At 44.6% G+C, this 18,618-nt stretch overlaps 1 protein-coding gene across 6 annotated transcripts in view; it reads right to left on the minus strand.

Annotated features, from left to right (window-relative positions):
• The window catches only part of FARP2 (FERM, ARH/RhoGEF and pleckstrin domain protein 2), a 94,969-nt gene that overhangs the window by 45,106 nt on the left and 31,245 nt on the right, over nucleotides 1–18,618 (minus strand). For all 6 annotated transcript variants that reach the window (XR_014795767.1, XR_014795768.1, XM_084892582.1 and 3 more), the window contains exons 3-8: nucleotides 7,516–7,620; nucleotides 7,298–7,340; nucleotides 6,225–6,303; nucleotides 3,562–3,659; nucleotides 1,204–1,318; nucleotides 539–686 (exon numbers count right to left, since the gene is read on the minus strand). Coding sequence is in view for 4 of the 6 variants with exons in the window: in XM_084892582.1 (XP_084748708.1) it covers nucleotides 539–686; nucleotides 1,204–1,318; nucleotides 3,562–3,659; nucleotides 6,225–6,303; nucleotides 7,298–7,340; nucleotides 7,516–7,620 (588 nt within the window). In the remaining 2 variants the exon portion in view is untranslated. The remainder of the gene's footprint in view (nucleotides 1–538; nucleotides 687–1,203; nucleotides 1,319–3,561; nucleotides 3,660–6,224; nucleotides 6,304–7,297; nucleotides 7,341–7,515; nucleotides 7,621–18,618) is intronic.

The raw sequence follows: 18,618 nt of genomic DNA on the forward strand, positions 1-18,618 counted from the left end.
GTCGAACTCAATCAGAGAAGGGGCCAAAATCTAAAATCCAGCCTAAATCGCGGGCCGAATGGTTTACTGAACAGTCATAAACTGACAATGTTATAAACTGACAGCAGAGTGTAGTGATGACAGCGCGGTGCGGGCCACATTGCAAGGCCTGGCGGGTTGGATTTGGCCCGCGGGCCTTGTGTTTGACACATGTGATCTAAATGATGACTGCATCCACTCAGAGACCCACACCTGGAGGACTGAATGGAGCTATGGAGACTGCTCCAGGGAAGGGCCAGAGTCTCAGTACAAGGTTCTAACGGGCGAACTTTCCTTCAATATTAGAAGGAACAGTGGGAACGTGACTGGATACCCTGAGGGGCAATGGGTTTTGTGACAGTGAGGACAAAGACTAGATGACAATTTCTCTACTGGTTGAGAGGCCAGATCAGATGACATGCAAAGCTCTCCTCCAAGTCCAAGACCTTATTCATCGGAGCAAAGGTTTACTAATGTATATAAACCCTCCTCCCCATCACAGAGAAGTTCCTAACCCTACCTGGAACACGAGGACGCCCATGTGGGACACAGCCAGGTTAATCTTGGCTCCTTCCCTGTCGGAAGCCTTGTGAAACCTGATGCCATACATTTCCAACTTCCGTGCAACCTCGAGCACCTGGAAATCTGACTCGGCCGGCGTCTGGCCCCTGTGATAAAAGACAGCAGGGTCACAGCACTAAAAACAATCGGGTTCTGAGAGCCTAGCACCTCACAGAAGTGATCAGCACAGGAGGCTTTGTGTCACGGTCATCTTCACCTCATCTACAGTGACTGCCCTGGCTCTGCCTTCTCCTGCTCATTCCACATCGCTCTTCAGTCCCTACTGCTCCAGTATGTTCCCTCCAGGCATCCTTTACTACAGTCCAGGAAACTCGCCAGGGGCCAGTGTGGAGAACCCAGCACCTCAGCATTGGGCCGAGCTCTCTGTAGGGATGTCTCTACCTGCAATGGATAAGAAAGCCCACATTGGCCACCCAGGGCTCCTGTCCTCACTCCTCCCTGGCCCTGATATCTCTTCCAGCCGTTTCTAAAGCAGTAGGCCGTGTCCCCAGAGAGCCGTGGTCAGCTGTGGCTTTAGTCCAAGCCTTTATGCAGGCTTCTTGATGCACTAGCCATGACCAACTGTAGTGACAGCAGTCCACCGGCTGATTCTCACTGACTTACATGTGCTTCCGATGAAATTCTAGTATCTTCTCTAGAGAACACTCCTGATGGGGCAGGTACTTGTTGACTTTGAGGTGCTCGCGATCCAGGGTTTCATCATAATCTCCTATTTCCGCTAAGATGAGATAATAATAGTCAGTAATTTTAATTTTTAAATAAAGAAAAATATAAACTTGCCCAGTCAGTGTGGCTCAGAGGTTGAGTGCTGACCCATGAACCAGGAGGTCCTGGTTTGATTCCAGGTCAGGGCTTATGCCTGGATTGTGTGTTTGAGCCCCAGTAGGGAGCATGTGTGGCAGCTGATTGATGATTCTCTCTCATCATTCATGTTTCAATTTCTCTCTTCCTCTCCCTTCCTGTATGAAATAAATAAAACACATTAAAAAAAGAGAAAAATATAAACTCATGTTATTTTACTACAGATTTAGGATAATTTTTTTCTACTTTTAGTTTATGCATTTGGGTGTACAATGCCTTCTCTAAAAAGCAGAAAATATTATCCTAAATATGTAGCATGGGGGGAGCAGGGGCAGGGGTAAGAGGAGAATAAAGGAATTACCTGTAATACTTTCAACAGTAAAGATAAGTTAAAAAAAAGAGTAATATAAACAAGAGTTTGTATTTGTATTCCAAATATTTTATGCTATGAAGGCAAAATATAAAAACAGGTGAAGATAATTTCTTCTGTGTTTTGAAGAATTAAGACACAGGTGAGTGACTCCAGGGAGGCAAATGCTGGGCTTGCAAGCTTGATATGTTTGTTGTTTTACATCACACATTATCTATCCCAAAGCTGTTTCAGACTACTATGACCAGGATAAGGTATTTTACTTGTTTCAAGATAATGTATTTTAAATCATTTTTTTCCTTCAGGCCTCTCAAATTCTTTAGGAACAATGTTTCTAATTTCAGTATTTCCAGGTGACACAAACGTTTTAAAAATAGTAAAGCCCAATAATGTTAAGCAATATATTTCTTGTTTTGTCTTGAGACCATTTTAAATCCACAGTGAAGTCTCATGCGTAGAATCACATATTAGAATGGGTTTTCTATAAACTAGGTGTTCTCGCTCACAACCACAGCACCGCACCCACAGCAAGAAGGGACCAGGACCTGCTGTGACCCTGAGCCTCAGCCCCTATTCATATTTTACCGACTACCCAACTGTGTCTTTTACAGCTAAAAGCCCAGTTCAGAATTATGCACTGAATGTGGCTGTCAAATCGATTCAGTGGCCTTCAACCTCAGCAGCACACTTCTAAGGTGAAAATCACAGTTGGACAAGTTATTATGACATCTCTAAGCTGTACACAGAGCCCTTCAAATGAGTTTACAGTGAAAAGCCATCTGTCTACCTGAGAAGACTTCAGGTCAAATAAAAAACAACTAAGTCACTTTGAAAACGTATGTTAATGAGAATCAACAAGTACTATCCCGTAGGAGAAAAACCATTGATAAAATTTGCTATTTGGCCCTGGCTGGCTGGCTCAGTTGGTTGGAGTGTTGTACCATACACAGAAAGGGTTCAATTCCCGGTGGGCACAATCTCGGGTCCGGATGCATACAGGAGGCAACCGATGTTTCTCTCTCACAGCGATGTTTTTCTCTTTCCCTTCTTTTCGCTCTAAAAATCAATAAAAACATACCCCCAGGGAAGGATTAAGAAAAAATGCTATTTGAAGGTGTGCCAGGGAAAGAACCAAGTAAATGATAAATTAACCCACATACGTATTAGTAAAATTTCTGAAATTTTCTACAGCATGCTTCTTACTTTCCAGCTTTCAGAAGCACTAGTTTACACCACAAAGATGTGCCTCCACATCTAGTCCAAAAGCAACAAGGGTATTTCCTTCCTTCCTAGCTGGGCTTGGAAAAGCCCTGGCAAAGACCACACCTGCTTGCCAGAACCTCTTCTTACATTTCTCCTAGTTTGTTTTTGAAGTAACTACAGTTCTTCACATACTGCTGAACCTTCTCTTGTGCGAGATACTGAGGAAATATTTTCTTTTTCCTTCAGGGTTTAATGCCTAACCCATCACCAGGGGAGCTGTGACATTCTCCTCAAGGAGACCTGATTCTGGGGGTACCATGTCAGGGTTACCGTCTGGCTTTTAGACTGAAGAGGTTTTTGGTAAAATGCGTGAAGGCACAAATGAGGGACAATCTGAAAGAATGTGTGTGGGACCGACTTTGGCCTTGAGCCTTTGTTTCTTAGCCGTGGGCTGATTGCCTTATGGAATTCCACTTTGTAGAAGTTAGTCTTCAGTTTATTACAAAATGTGTAAACTGAAAGGCCTGTTCTTTGTCACATTCAGGAGCCTAGGACACCTGCTGTCTGCCACACTGGCAGATACTAACACTGCAGAAGATGGGACGTGAGGAGGGCCGCTGTGGTGTCTGTGCAGGTCAGACGCTCTTCCAACAGGTCTCTCTTAAGTTGCAAGGCAAACAAGTATCTACAAGGGAATTCAAAACATCAGAGAGATCAGCTCCAAAGGTTCTAGAACACACTCCCCACGTCTCCATCGCAGGAGAACACAGCCACTGATCCATCAGAGCAAAGTCACGAGTGACCCTTCACACCCCTTAGCACTGTACACTTCAAGGAGCTCACAAATTTCTCTTACTTCTGTTACACACCAACAGTACCCATGATTTTGAGTGAAAAATGAGAAATATCCAATTAAGATACAACTTAAAATGTGGCAATGAAACTTGTAAGCAGATTGATATTTCTTGCCTGGAATTTGAAGAACGGGGACTCCTAATACCACTGGTGAGAATATAACCAGAAAAAGCGATTTGGAAATATTTATGTATTTCTTCATCCCATCAACTAGAGGCCCAGTGCACAACATTTGTGTACTCAGGTGGGTCCCTCAGCCTGGTCTGCACCCTCTAACAGTCCAGGAGCCCTTAAGGGATATCCAACTGACAGCCATCAGTCAGACATCCTTAGTGCTATGGTGGAGGTGGGAGAGGCTCCTGCCACTAGCCAGCCCTGAGCTCGGCTCAAGGCTTCTGGCTGAATGGTGCTCCCCCTGTGGGAGTGCACCAGGGAGTAGCTATTACACTGAGCATCTGCCCCCTGGTGGTCAGTGTGCATCATAGCGACCAGTCATTCTGCCATTCTGTCGATTTGCATATTTCCCTTTTATTATATAGGATAACTACTGAGCACAGATTGTATTCCAGATTTCTTGGATCTGGAAATATGATGGTGAACAAGACAAACACTCCCCTCACTGAAATTCACATTTTAGTGTGATATCTTAAAATGTATTGCATTCACTTAAAATTTACATGTGTGTACCCCCTGGGGTGGAGGGGAGGTGGAGGAGGGTATAGGGGGGATAAATGGGGATGGAAGGAGTTTTGATTGGGGGTGATGAACACATAATACAGTATATAGATGATTTGTTGTGTAATCATGTACCTGAAACCTATATGATTTCATTAAGTTTGTGTCACCCAATATATTCAATAAAAAGGGGGGGGGGGAAATGTGCATACCCCTTAACCCAACAATTCCAAGATAAATATTTCCAGAGTTCACAAAGATATGTGGAGAAGGATGTTTATTTGTAGCATTATAAGAGAGAAAAATTGGAAATAAGCTAAATATGAACTAATATATAAGAATGATTACATAAATTAGATAGCAGCCATACATACGGTATATACTAATAGGGAAAGATGTCCACACAGGCTATGGATGTGCAGGTAATTATATCCCCCCCGAGTTTCATATGCACAGACTGCCGCTGCCCTAGGTGGCTGTGTATTGCTGGAACATGCTGGGGTCAGAGCTTCTGGGCAGAATGTGGTGCAAGGAGTGAGGGGCTACTTTTACTCTACATGGCTTCATTTCAATGTTTTTCTTCTCTTGTCCCAAGTGAGTACTTTTTTTTTTAATGAATAAACCAAGGACCTTCTGCATAAACATGGCTTGGGCCCATCATGCTGAATTAGGTAGCACTTTCTGTTATTCATCACTTTCAAGGTCTAAATATATTTAGAAGCTATTACCTTAAAAGGGATCTTTTTTTGATATCAGGTATTTAATATGTCATTGAGATACATTCTGTACCATAAAAACTCTTTTCCATCCTTGGGGTCATTTCCTCACCTATATAGCGGGAGGTAAACAAATGTGATCTTGGACATTTCCTCACACGGACAGTCTACTTTTCTGATGGTAAATTACCTGTGAAAACTGCAGAGAGAGGTTCCTAAGACATCTAGGACAAGTCCATGTTTTGTCTAAGGGCTAAACAGTTGTCCTATTCAGCTCACACCTGACCTTGGGCTGTGAGTTGTTTTATGTTGTTCCTTTATTCTCATTATAAAATTGGTACATAAAACATAAGGAAAAACCTTCTATAATCCTTTGCCCAGAAAAAACAACTTTTAATGTTTTCTTTCAATTGTAGGGGTGTCAAACTCAATCAGAGAAGGGGCCAAAATCTAAAATCCAGCCTAAATCGCGGGCCGAATGGTTTACTGAACAGTCATAAACTGACAATGTCATAAACTGACAGCGGAGTGCAGTGATGACAGCGCGGTGCGGGCCACATTGCAAGGCCTGGCGGGCTGGATTTGGCCCGCGGGCCTTGTGTTTGACATATGTGCTTTAAAGAATCAAGCATGAATTCAGGAATTGCAGAAAAGAAGTCACCAGAAGTGTCTGTCCTACCTATTCATGAGGTCTCACATACTAGGTACTTCTCCTAATTAAGTGTATTTTATTGTCAAAGAAGTACTACTAAATATATGGGCAAAATTCCTAAGAACTTTATGCATATGTATAAATTTATGCCCATTTGTGTTGGTGCAAGGGTTAACTGCCTGAATGCTTCTTTTCACTATTACATACGTATCACAGTTTTTATGTGTATACTGGACTCATTCATTCTTTGAATAAATATGCCCTGAACATCTGATAAGTCAGGCACTGTGGAAAACACAGGTGAATTCAAGGCCTTGCTGACAGTGGCCTCAATTCAGAACAGGCTCTTTACCGTGTGTATTCCTCCTGCAACTGACCCGGATCGGGTGGAAAAAATTTTACTGCTAGGCGAAGCATTGCATTCTTTGGCCCTATAAAAAAAAAATAAATTTAAATGTCACATATAAGGCCATCTCTCTGTATTGTAGTTACTATCTTTCTATGTATTATGATATAGTTGAGCTAGTACATTCAAACGGACTGTTAAAGCAAATCTTTCCAAATGAGATGATATTAAGAAATTTCCTATACATGAAATTATGAATCCTAAGTACCATTCATATACAGTAAAGAAAAATTTTAAAACTTTTGTGTTAAATGGATATTACGCAAGGAAACTTGAAGAAATTGCACATTAAAAAATTTTAAATATATTTTTTATGTTAAAAAGTTAATATATTTACACAATTAAGAGTAATAATAAAAATTACTTTTGAATTTCTTATATACTTGACTGAAAGAAAAATGTTGTCATCACTCACTATACTGAATTGGAACAACCTGATTATTGTTTAGCTCATCTAAGCACTCAGCTTTATTGAAATGTTATAATAACACAACCATGTAATTTTCACCAAAAAAAAAAAGGAACTGTTTGTTAAAATGTTATGGCAACCAAAATGGCCTTAGCTCATCAGTGAATAACAAAGTTACTCCTCACGTCCTTTCTTCCTCAGTTTAGTAATAAGGAAGTTTAAAAAATTTAATTAAGAGACTAACAAAAATAATCATGCTTACAATTAAAATGATGTTTATACTTACAGAATGGTATTAACTATTTTATTAAAATGTCAATTAAAGGAAGAACCTCAGTGTCATGTCATAAAGAGAAACTGCATACCTATTTTTGCATATTGCTTCCAAATTCGAGGCAAATAACCTAGAACCAGAGTGAAAGCACTGCCCCCCACCCCCGCATTAAACAGCACCTTGACCTCCAGGTCCATTGCTGCTGGAGCACCCTCATGGCTATCCAGAATGGTGACAGGGAACATCTCATCATGCCTCAGATTTGAACAGTCAAGAATAAAAACAAAGCACTTTGAGTGAACAGAATTTTAAGGAATTAAAAAAAATGGGACTTACTTCGTACTTGCCTACTGATGGGTTTCATAGGTTCAAGCCAAATCTAAAGAGGATTTAAGAAGAGAGCAAATCCATGAAATAACTTCTCTATTTAGTAAGTATGCTACTAACAAGAAAATAACTATAGTCATAACTCAAAGGCTCTCGGTGACCCGTGGATGTGGGGAGGGTCCTACAACACACCCAGAGCTATTTCCAAACGAATGAGAAGCACCTACCCAGTAGGATGGGATGTTTTGAAACTCCAACCCGAAGTAGTCACATTCTATCAGATTCAAACGCCGCCACACTTGTGTCAGTAAGACTTGGCCATCACATTTAGGCTGTGGTGCGACAGGTGAGAAAAAGCATGTAGAGGATTATATGACTTTAAACAACAAAGACTTTAAACAGGGGGCAGCATAAGACTACTTCCTGCACACGAACTTTATTACAATTAATTTCTTGTTTCACGGTTCTTCTAGGAGGGCTTCAGAACTGTCACAAAGTAGCCCTAGCCAGTTTGGTTCAGTGGATAGAGCGCTGGCCTGAAGGATCTCAGATTGGATTGCGATCAAGGGCAATGCCTGGGTTGCAAGTTGGATCCCCAGTCCTGGGGTCCTGGTTGGGATGCATGTAGGAGGCAACCAATTGATGTGTCTCTCTCACATGGATGTTTCTCTCTATGTGCCTGTCTTGCCTTCTCCTTTCCACTCTAAAAAAAAAAATCAATGGGAAAAAAAAATAACCTCAGATGGAGATTAAAAAAAAAGTAAAAAGTAAAATAAAATAAGAACTGTCACAAAGCAAATAAAATGAGTCTTGGGCTCTTAGTGCTCAGAAACTGACACCATTTAAATAAAGCTAAAAAATTCCTTCAATTTTACATTCTCAATCTTTAGTCATATTTCTTTGTAAACTTAGGGCTACAGAAACCATTTTTAGTCTTGGTAAATATTTTATCAAATTCTGATATTTACTAAAAAGGTGGATCTCAGAGTCCATGTTTGCATAAAATCCCAGTGAATAAGTTATTTGGCGGCATTTCAAGCCTATGAGAAGAGCATGGGCCATTCTTAAATGAGGTGGGGCAATCAGCTCTAAATTCCAGTGGACTGAAGACTAGAACAAAACTAAGGGGAATATTCCTATAATCTTGGGGTAAATAAAGTCTTCCTAAGATTAGCACAAAGGAAAGAATGACAAATTTGATTTGCTCAGTGAATAGAAAGACATTCTAGAACCAAACTGAAAAAAACAACCGTTTATCTCATATTGCTTTTATGGATCGAGTGAGAAAATACAAAGGGCACTCAAGCCCTCTAATAGCTAAAGAAGTAAAACAGCAGGAACATAGCCATGTCCACACACACTGCTGGGACCACAGTTCACATGACCTTCTGGGTTCGTTTGAAAAACACCTCAAAATTTAAAGTGTATAAAATACATTTGCCTCAGCAATTCTACTTTTAGAACTTTCTCATACAGATTTTCTTTTGTTTTGTTACTCTTCACCCAAGGATAGTTTTCCCATTGATTTTCAGAGAGTAGAAGGGATGGGGAGAGATAGAGAGAAAAATCGATATCAGAGTCACACATTGATTGGTTGTCTCCTGCATGCGTCCTGACTGGGGTTGGGAATTGAGTTTGCAACTGAGGTATGTGCCCTTGACCAGAATCAAACCCATGACTCTTCAGTCCATGGTCCAATGCACTAACCACTGAGCAACCAGCCAGGGCTCTCCTATAGATATTCTCACTCAAATATACAGAGCTAAATATCAGGACAAACTCAGTAATAAACTGGTAAACTAAACAATGGTGCAATCATAATTGAAAATTGCACAATCCTTAAAAAGAACACAGAACCCTGCATATACTATCATGGAATAAAGTTCAGGGCTACAGTTCAGTCAAGAAAAAAATGTTTCCATGTCTATACAGTGTTGGAAATATGATTCCATTTCCCAGAACCCACACACCCTGCTTACATACAAGTCTGGAAGGCTGAACAGGACATCTTTAAAAAAAAAAAAAGTATTTTATTGATTTTTTTACAGAGAGGAAGGGAGAGGAATAGAGAGTTATAAACATCAATGAGAGAGAAACATCGATCAGCTGACTCCTGCCCACCCCCCCTGGAGGTACCTGTAATCAAGGTACCTGCCCTTGACCGGAATTGAACCTGGGACCCTTCAGTCCACAGGCTGATGCTCTATCCACTGAGCCAAACTGGTTAGAACTGGACCGGGCATCTTCACAGGTAGCCACAGTAAAAGGACTGAATGGAGATGGGGAATGGTCAAGGGCTTTTACTTTTACCTTATTTATGAACTTCTGTAATGTCTGCATATTTTTCAATAGGCATGTCATTTCTATGATTAAAAAATACCATATGCAAGGGTGTGTGTATTGTTTCAAAGGACACTGTTTCTTTAGGCTTAATCACCAGATTTTCTAACTGTGTACCCAAGAATTGTTTACTCTCCTAAAATGAGAATTCTTATTTGAAGGAATAAAACCTGCATCTGTTGTAACAAAGAAGCACAAAGAGACACAGCACAGTGAGCATCTCAGCAGAATGAGAAGTGAGCTGCAAGATGGTCTCAGATAGAAAATACAACATAAAGACCAAAGAGCAAATCACCTGGGCTCAGGATCCTCTAACTTACCTCTTACAAATGTCAGGTAGGACATGCTGGGGGATAGGAAGAGGCCAGCCCACGCTCCACATCGGCTCCATGTCACTGGGATAACCACACAGTCCCTCTCTATTCTCCCTGCTGACAGAACTGAGCAAGTCGCTGTAGGACTGGAGTTGGGGACACAGGGGTCTCCTCAAGGAACACCCCAAGTCCCTCAGTTTGAGTGCACAGCCCCACACTATGAGGCATCACCCACCAGGGGTGACCCAAGCTATTCCTGCACAGGAAAAAGCCCTCTCTTTCTGCTGGCCTCCAGCATGTCCTCTGAGAACCTGGTAAGTCACTCATTTTTCAAGTCCCTGTAATTTCAATCAGTTCCACCTAACTACCACATCACCTGGTACTGACCTCCAGTACTGCACTTCTGGCATTGCTGTTTATACCTCTGTGGGTACATTTCTCCCTCGAGATGGTAAATTTGAAGGACAGAGACTATGTCTCATTCACCTTGAGGCCCAGCACATGGGAGATGTGCCATCAACAACCTAATCAGCTGCCACTGCTCCACTGTCCTCAGCTCGTCCCTCTTCTTAAGCTGCCTGGCCAGCCTTGTCTGTTCGTGGGGTTAACAGCCCTGCCCAAGCCCTCCACTCCTGGTGAGGATAGCCAGAACTGCTCCAGGAAAGCTGCCGACTGGGCTAAGGGATGCCAACGCACATTACATGTGCAGACCCACACAGGCAAATTCATGATGCAGCCTTACCCTGCAATGTCTAACACCCAGGATAGAGCTCATAAGTGGGTACAAAAATACATTTAGTGACACATGCATTTGTATTCTCTCTCTCACACACACATACACACACACACACGTATAATACACACCTGCAGGGCACATATACATGCATGTATAACACAACACACACGAAAACACATGCATGCGTATAACACATACACACACTTATGAATACATGTGTATAATACACACATGTGCACAACATGGATGGATACACATATGGACATATGTATGTTATGTAGGTGGGTTTAACCTCCTGAATTGGAATAAATTTTATTAAACTAAAAAAGTTTTCGCAAGTCAATTAGCCTATGTTTAGGTAAGAAAAGGAATTTTGAATTCTCTGTGTCACCTAAAATATAATCAACTCCTACAAAACCATCAGAGTCTGGTGTTTTTACAAACCATAAAGAAACAGACAGTTCCAGTGTTATTTAAATTGATCCAAGCAGCGGGGAATCCTTTCTAAATCTTTTTTTTTCTGAAAAAGAACCCCCAATCTCCAAACAAATCCACACACACACCCTGCCTATAGAAACATTTCCACTTATGGGTACCAATAAAAATATCCCCACTAAAATATCAACAGATACAATCCAGCAACAACTAAAAGAGTAATAAGCCACAACCAAGTAAAATTATTAAAAAGAGAGGATAATTTAACATATAGTATTAGAAGATTTATTACTACATCATATTAATAGACCGGTAGTAAACCCCCCCCCCAAAAAAAAACAAAAAACAAAAAACAAAAAAAACCCAAACCTATTATGAGACCCAGTATCTAAGATACTGAGAAGGCATCTGATAAAATTCCATTTCCACTCTTTGTATAAATTCTTAATAAAATAGGAAAGAGATGTGATTGTTTACCATTTAATAAGATGGGTCACTCCAAAGCACACTCCACCACTACTGAATTACCAATGACATCAACACAGAGAAGAAATGAGGGGTAAAAATCAGAAAAGGGGAAGCAAGACCATCATTTGCAGATAACAATAATTAACTTTGAAAATCCAAGAACACCAAGTAGAAAACTGCCATGGAAAAGAAGGAATTTCATTAGGTAGAGAGAAAAACTTATACAGATATCAACAGGCTTTACATATACAATTAAACACAATTTTCAGGACAGAAAGGAAGAAATAACCACATTGTAACAACAACAAAAAATTGAAGTACCTTGGATTAAATTTAACACTAAGAGAAAGCTATATGGAGGTAATTTACAAACCACTCTTCTGAGAGAGAAAAGGGGGACAGCGAAGAGGCAGGAAGATGTGGTGGGCGCCACGTTCTCGGGCAGAAACTTCCTCACAGAGACATTGGGTCTGCTTGAATACTCTGCTGTCCTAATAAGAGTGTCAACAGGGTTCTGAGGTACCTGATAGCCTGATTCTACAGTTAACATATATTTTTTAAATGCAAAAATAGCCAAGAAAACTCTGATAAAGAAAAATAGGGGAAGACTAGCCTTATAGATATTCAAAATGTTGAAAACCATAACTGAAATGTTTGGTACTGGTACACATCTACAAAGACAAATCAACAGAATAGGAGATGAAGAAATATATCCAAATATATCAATATAAGAAACTGGAGTGTCTGATAAGAGTGACATTTTAAATCAATCAGTGGGAGAAAAACAGATTTTTTTCAATGAATACTATTGCTTATCCATCTGGGAAAAATAAGGTTGTAGACTTACTTCATATCATAATTTCAAGATGAGTAAAACATTTAAACACAAACATGTCTATTCATCAAAGTGCTGCAATAAGATAATTTTGTTTTATACTGTGGGTGGGGAGAGGCCATTCTCAGGACACTCCAGAAGCTAAAGCCATAATAGGAGGTTTGAGAGTCTGAAAACATGAAGATCAGAAACATCTCCCAAGAAAGAAGCATTGTAAACTCAAAAGACTTTTTCAAAGACAAACAGGGAAAAACATTTACTGCTCCTATCACAAAGGGCTAACTTCCTTAAAACACAGCAAACTGCACAAATCAGTAATAAGATTAGAGCTGAATTTTTAAAAAGGGCAAAAGAACAGGCTGTTCACAAAACAGAAAACTAGATGATGTTTAAACACACACAAACACATTAAGAGATATCCTATGTAATAAAAGCCTAATGTGCAAATTTCCCCTTGGGTGGATGTTTGACTGGGACTTCAATCAGAAGACCTGGAATTTGACCACTCGCTATGATATGCGCTGACCACCATATCATATGTGTAAGAAGGGGTCCGATCGCCCGCTATTGCCCTGAAGAAGCGACCAGTGACAGTGGTGAGGGACGGGGCCACCACCTGGCTCCCAGATACTGAGGGAGCTGGGGAGGGGGCCTGGCCCCAACCAATCACCCAGCAGGTGGGATGGTGGAGCAGGTGAGGGGAGGGTGCCAGGCAAAGCAGGGTGCCAGGTGGGGCTGCGAGGCTGGGGTTGCAAGCTGGGGCTCGATCTCCACAGGCCACCCGAGGGAACCCACCTGTGCACGAATTTGTGCACCGGGCTGCTAATAAAGAAATAAAAATGAAGCTGAAATTCCATGTTTTGTCTATAGGGTTGGCAGAACTCAAAGTCTGAATGCATGTGTTGGGGAGTATGGCAAAGGCATTCATTTGCCCACAGGGCTGGCTGGAACAAACCCTGTGGAGGCCAGGAACTACCTACTAAATGTCCATATCCACACTATTCTCTTAGAATCCCCAGTTCTAACAAGTATTTCACAGGTGCAAAAACATGCAGATAAATAAGACTTGTTCCAATAATGCCTCCAATAACAAGTGATTAAACATACCCTAAGTCCACCAGCACAGGACAGGTACTGAACTGTGGCACACCCAATGCCACGAAGGGCAGTTAGACTGAGGATACTCCCTATGACTAACGTAGAAAAAGAGTACGGAGAAGAGCAGTACCCATGATGTATACCTAATCCTAGCCATCACCTTATCACTAAACCTAACCCTAACTTTAACCCCACAGTGAGGGACATAAACACAGAATAGTATGTTGATGTGCATGTGAGGAAGTGCAGAGACTCTTGGGAGGGAGCACAGGAACAACAATGCTGGCGATTCAGAAAAATGAACCGTGTGACTGAATATCCTTCTTTATTTTATATCATGAGCATGTACTAACCTGTTTTTTTTAAGTCTACACATCTTTTTTATTTTTAAAATATGAGAGGGAGAAAGAGTTAGAAACAACGATGAGAATCACTGATCGGCTGCCTTCTGCAGACCCCCATTGGGAATCCAGCTCGCAGCCTGGGCATGTGCCCTTGACTGGAATCGAAATGGGACCCTTCAGTCCACAGGCCAATGCTCTATCCACTGAGCCAAACCAGCTAGGGCTAGACATCTTTAAAAAACAAACAAACAAGGAGGATCCAAGATGGCTGCTCGGGTATACACCTAGCCGCAGCAGCTCACAACAATTTCAAAGGAATACAACTAAAATGTAGAGTGGACATTGCCCAGAGCTACAGGTAGTCGACTGACTGAAAACTCTACAATAGGAAGGAGGGAGAAAACCAGAAGGAAAATCAGAGGAGCTGAAAAAAAGCCTAAGGTACGGAGACATGCTGCGCGCTCGCACGCACGCGCGCGCGGAGAGGTCGCAGCCGGAGAGGAGGAGAGGGCTGGGTGCTGCCTGGCGTTCCCTAGCAGGAAGGAAATAGAACCCCCAGCCTGGGCTGAACCCCCGAACCGGCAGCGCTGAGCCCCAAGTTATGTGCCAGACCCTGGGGACCCAGGCTCCGGCAGGGGGAGACAATCCCGGGGGACGGCGAAATGCGGGGCCCCCGGAGTCGCGCGCACATGGCGCGCAGAGGACTGAATGTTGACTCTGATGCTGGATTACCCTAGCCGGAAGAAACAAAGCCTCCGGCGGCAGCTCTGAGCCTCAGTCCAGACCTCCCCGAACTCCAGGTCTGGGCCAGTCCCTGGGGACCCAGGCTCGGGCAGGGGGAGACGGGGCTGTGAGGTGGAGTCCTGGGAGCGCGGCGAAAGGCCGAGCCCCCGGAGTCGTGCACACTGTGCGCAGAGGACAGTCTGTTGACTCTGATCCTGGACTTCCCTAGTGGGAGGGAGAAAGAAAGCTCCAGACTGGAGGAACGCCACGAGGAGCAGGAGCCCCTGCCGGACACCGGCCAGCTGGGCGCCAGCAAGGAGCCGGGCGACGGGGCCCCCAGTGGGGGGGGTGCCCCTGAGCCTTCGACTGCTGAGCGCTGGCAACGGAGCCAAGGACGGGGGCTGCTTCCTGGGCGGCGCCGACCCCGGCAACAGGCTGGAGCAGCGCGGGAGCCCGCGGAGAACAAAGGGGTGCCACAGGCCAACCTGCTGAGCTCCCAGGACAAGGAGGAAGAAACCAAAGAAGTTCTCAATGTGAAGAAATCAAGTGAGAGCAAATGATAGTAAAATTACTTAAGAAAGAATACAAAGAAGATCTTGAAAAATCAAAGACTAAGTCAGAACTCAACGCACCAGCCAACATTGCAACATAAATGCGTTTTGTTGTTTTTTTTAAAAAAAGAAAAAAAAAAGAAGAGAAAAAAGGGACAGAATGTTGGAACAGCGGCGACCAGGCCTAGAGTGGCCAGGCACAAGGCAGTGGCAGCTGGGCCCGGAGCAGCAGTGGCCAGGCCCCAGAACAGCAGCAGCCAGAACAAGAGCATCAACGGCCAGCACTGGAGCAGCCAGACCTGGGGCAGTGGCAGCCAGGCCTGAGGCAGAGGCGGCCAAGCCCAGGGTGGCCAGTCCAGGAACACCCAGACACGGAGTGGCTGGGCCCGGAGAAGCCCGGCCCAGGGCAGCCGGGTTGGGAGCAGCCAGGCCCAGAACAGCAGTAGACAACCACGAAGAATCCAGGCTGGGAGCGGCCAGGCCCGGAGCAGCTGGGTCTGGTGTGGCCAGGCCCGGAGCAGCGGCTGCCAGGCTAGGAGCGGCCAGGCCCGGAGCAGCAGCTGCCAGGCTGGGAGCAGCCAGGTCCGGAGCAGCCGGGTCTGGTGTGGCCAGGCCCGGAGCAGCGGCTGCCAGGCTGGGAGCGGCCAGGCCCGGAGCAGCAGCTGCCAGGCTGGGAGCGGCCAGGCCCGGAGCAGCCGGGTCTGGTGCGGCCAGGCCCGGAGCAGCGGCTGCCAGGCTGGGAGCGGCCAGGCCCGGAGCAGCCGGGTCTGGTGCGGCCAGGCCCGGAGCAGCGGCTGCCAGGCTGGGAGCGGCCAGGCCCGGAGCAGCCGGGTCTGGTGCGGCCAGGCCCGGAGCAGCGGCTGCCAGGCTGGGAGCGGCCAGGCCCGGAGCAGCGGCTGCCAGGCTGGGAGCGGCCAGGCCCGGAGCAGCCGGGTCTGGTGCGGCCAGGCCAGGAGCAGCGGCTGCCAGGCTGGGAGCGGCCAGGCCCGGAGCAGCCGGGTCTGGTGCGGCCAGGCCAGGAGCAGCGGCTGCCAGGCTGGGAGCGGCCAGGCCTGGAGCAGCCGGGTCTGGTGCGGCCAGGCCAGGAGCAGCGGCTGCCAGGCTGGGAGCGGCCAGGCCCGGAGCAGCCGGGTCTGGTGCGGCCAGGTTAGGAGCAATGGCTGCCAGTCTGGGAGCGGCCAGGCCCGGAGCAGCGGCTGTCAGGCTGGGAGCGGCCAGGCCCGGAGCGGCCGGGACCGGAGCAACCGGTCCCAGAGCAGCCGGGTCGGGTGCGGCCAGGCCTGTAGCAGCAACAGCCAAGTCCAGAGCAACTAGGTCGGGAGCGGCAGTGACCAGACCCGGAGCAGCTGGTTGTGGAACGAACCAGAGCAACAGAGGCCAGGCCCGGAGCAGCCAGGCCCGAAACAGCTCGCTCCTCGCCTGTACCTGCCCACGGCTGCCTCTCAGACATGGCTGGAAACTTTTGCGGGAACTTGAGGGTCTGCTGAATCAAGTGATGAAGGCTTAGATCTGGATGTGTTGAGTTAGTATAGCGCTGGGGTGTTGATCTGTAAGTGCCTTGGGTGGGGCCTGGATGAGGCTGGTTGACCTATTTGGAAATGTCTTTTGTGTGAAGTGTATCATTGGGCATGTGGAGGTATTATTGATATGAGATAATGCTAAGTAACAGATTTACTATCTGAAAAGGGATTTACTATCGGGGAAAGGGAGGGAGGAAGAGACTGAACATAAACTGTGCACCTATGGATGAGGACAATGGGGGATGGGGAGGGGGCGGAGGGTGGGGTGGGAACCTGGTGGAGGGGGGAAGAAATGAGGAACCTTTGTAATAATATGAACAATAAAGATTGATTAAAAAACAAACAAACAAAAACAAACAAACAAGCCCAGAAATGTAGCCCTGGCCAGTGTGGCTCAGTTGGCTGGAGCATTGTCAGGTACACCAAAAGGTTGCCAGTTCGATTCCTGGTCAGGGGCATGTATATTGGTTGCAGGCAAATCCCCAGTTGGGGGTGTGCAGGAGGTGGCTGGTCGATGTTTCTCTCTCATTGACGTTTCTAGTTATCTCTCTCCTTTCCTCTCTGTAAAAAATCAATAAAACATATTAAAAAAAAAAAAAAAAGTTAAGCATTCGAGAACTTAAAAAAAAAAAAAAAAAAAAGCCCTTGGGGTTCATGAAAACTGACCTCTACCTTTCACCTTAATCTCTGAGGTGTCACTGACCTGAGACATGAAAAGCGCACAGCTCATTCATCACAGAGCAGCTGGTCCTCTCACTGATGGTTCTGCTTGACAAGAACACTTGTCTTTAGCCCACAGGTCTCTCCAACCTCCACCTGCCCAAATCCCACCTAGTCTGCCCCCTCCACAGCTGTCAAGATTTCTTTAAAATGATCACCCAAAATAGAACACCCAAAAACACAAATCTGATCCAGTGCCTACACAGTGGCATTGAGTTGCTGGCTGTGGGTCACTGCACAGAAATTGTTTTCCAGAGAATAGAGCGCTGCTCTCCATGACCCCACAACACTAAACACACATCTGTCCAATTTACTTTATAAAAAAAAAAAGAAAGAGAGGGAGAGAATTTCTTAGACCATGTTCTGAGACAGCAGGAACCATATTCTGAATTTTGTCCAATAGTTAACAAATCTCCACACATGTAAAGACTTTCAACAAGTTTTCCTTGACGATAAAATGCTACATGGTTCTTGACACTTCAATTTAAATTATAAAAAAAAGGGCCGAAACCGGTTTGGCTCAGTGGTAGAGCTTCAGTCTGCGGACTGAAAGGTCCCAGGTTCGATTCTGGTCAAGGGCATGTACATTGGTTGCGGGCACATCCCCGGTAAGGGGTGTGCAAGAGGCAGCTGGTCGATGTTTCTCTCTCATCGATGTTTCTAGCTCTCTATTCCTCTGTCCTCCTCTCTGTAAAAAATCAAAATATATTTTTAAAAATTATAAAAAAAGGACAGTTGTTTACATGGTAGGCATTCAGATTAATGAATGAACAAGTCACTTAATAACTGGGACAAAACTTCTAGTTATGACTATAAGTAATTAAGTCCAATCTGATGTAACTTATAAAAGATGGGCAATTCATCAAGAACAGTTATGGGCTGATGAGGTATGATTCTGGCTACAGGCCAAGAAAGGTTTTCCAAACAGGCCCTCTGTCCTGGCAGTGACGTAAGTACAGTTTCCAAGTATGTAAAGAATTTGAGGAAGATATTCACCAGTGATTTCTAAACCTCAAGAAGACTAAACTAGAAGAGATAGTTTAATTTTTTATTTATTTTTCTTTTTAAGTTTGTGTGTGTGCGTGTGTGTGTGTGCGTGTGTGTACCTCGAGCCTGCAACCGAGGTACGCGCCCTTGACTGGAATTGAGCCTGATTTTTTCTCATTTGAAAAATAAATACCATTCTTACCTGGAAGGGCTGATGGGGATGTAATGAAATAACTCTCTGCATGAAGCCTGGCCAGGC

This window comes from Pipistrellus hanaki (assembly GCF_964339955.1).
Source record: "Pipistrellus hanaki genome assembly, chromosome: 8".
Taxonomy (NCBI): Eukaryota; Metazoa; Chordata; class Mammalia; order Chiroptera; family Vespertilionidae; genus Pipistrellus; species Pipistrellus hanaki.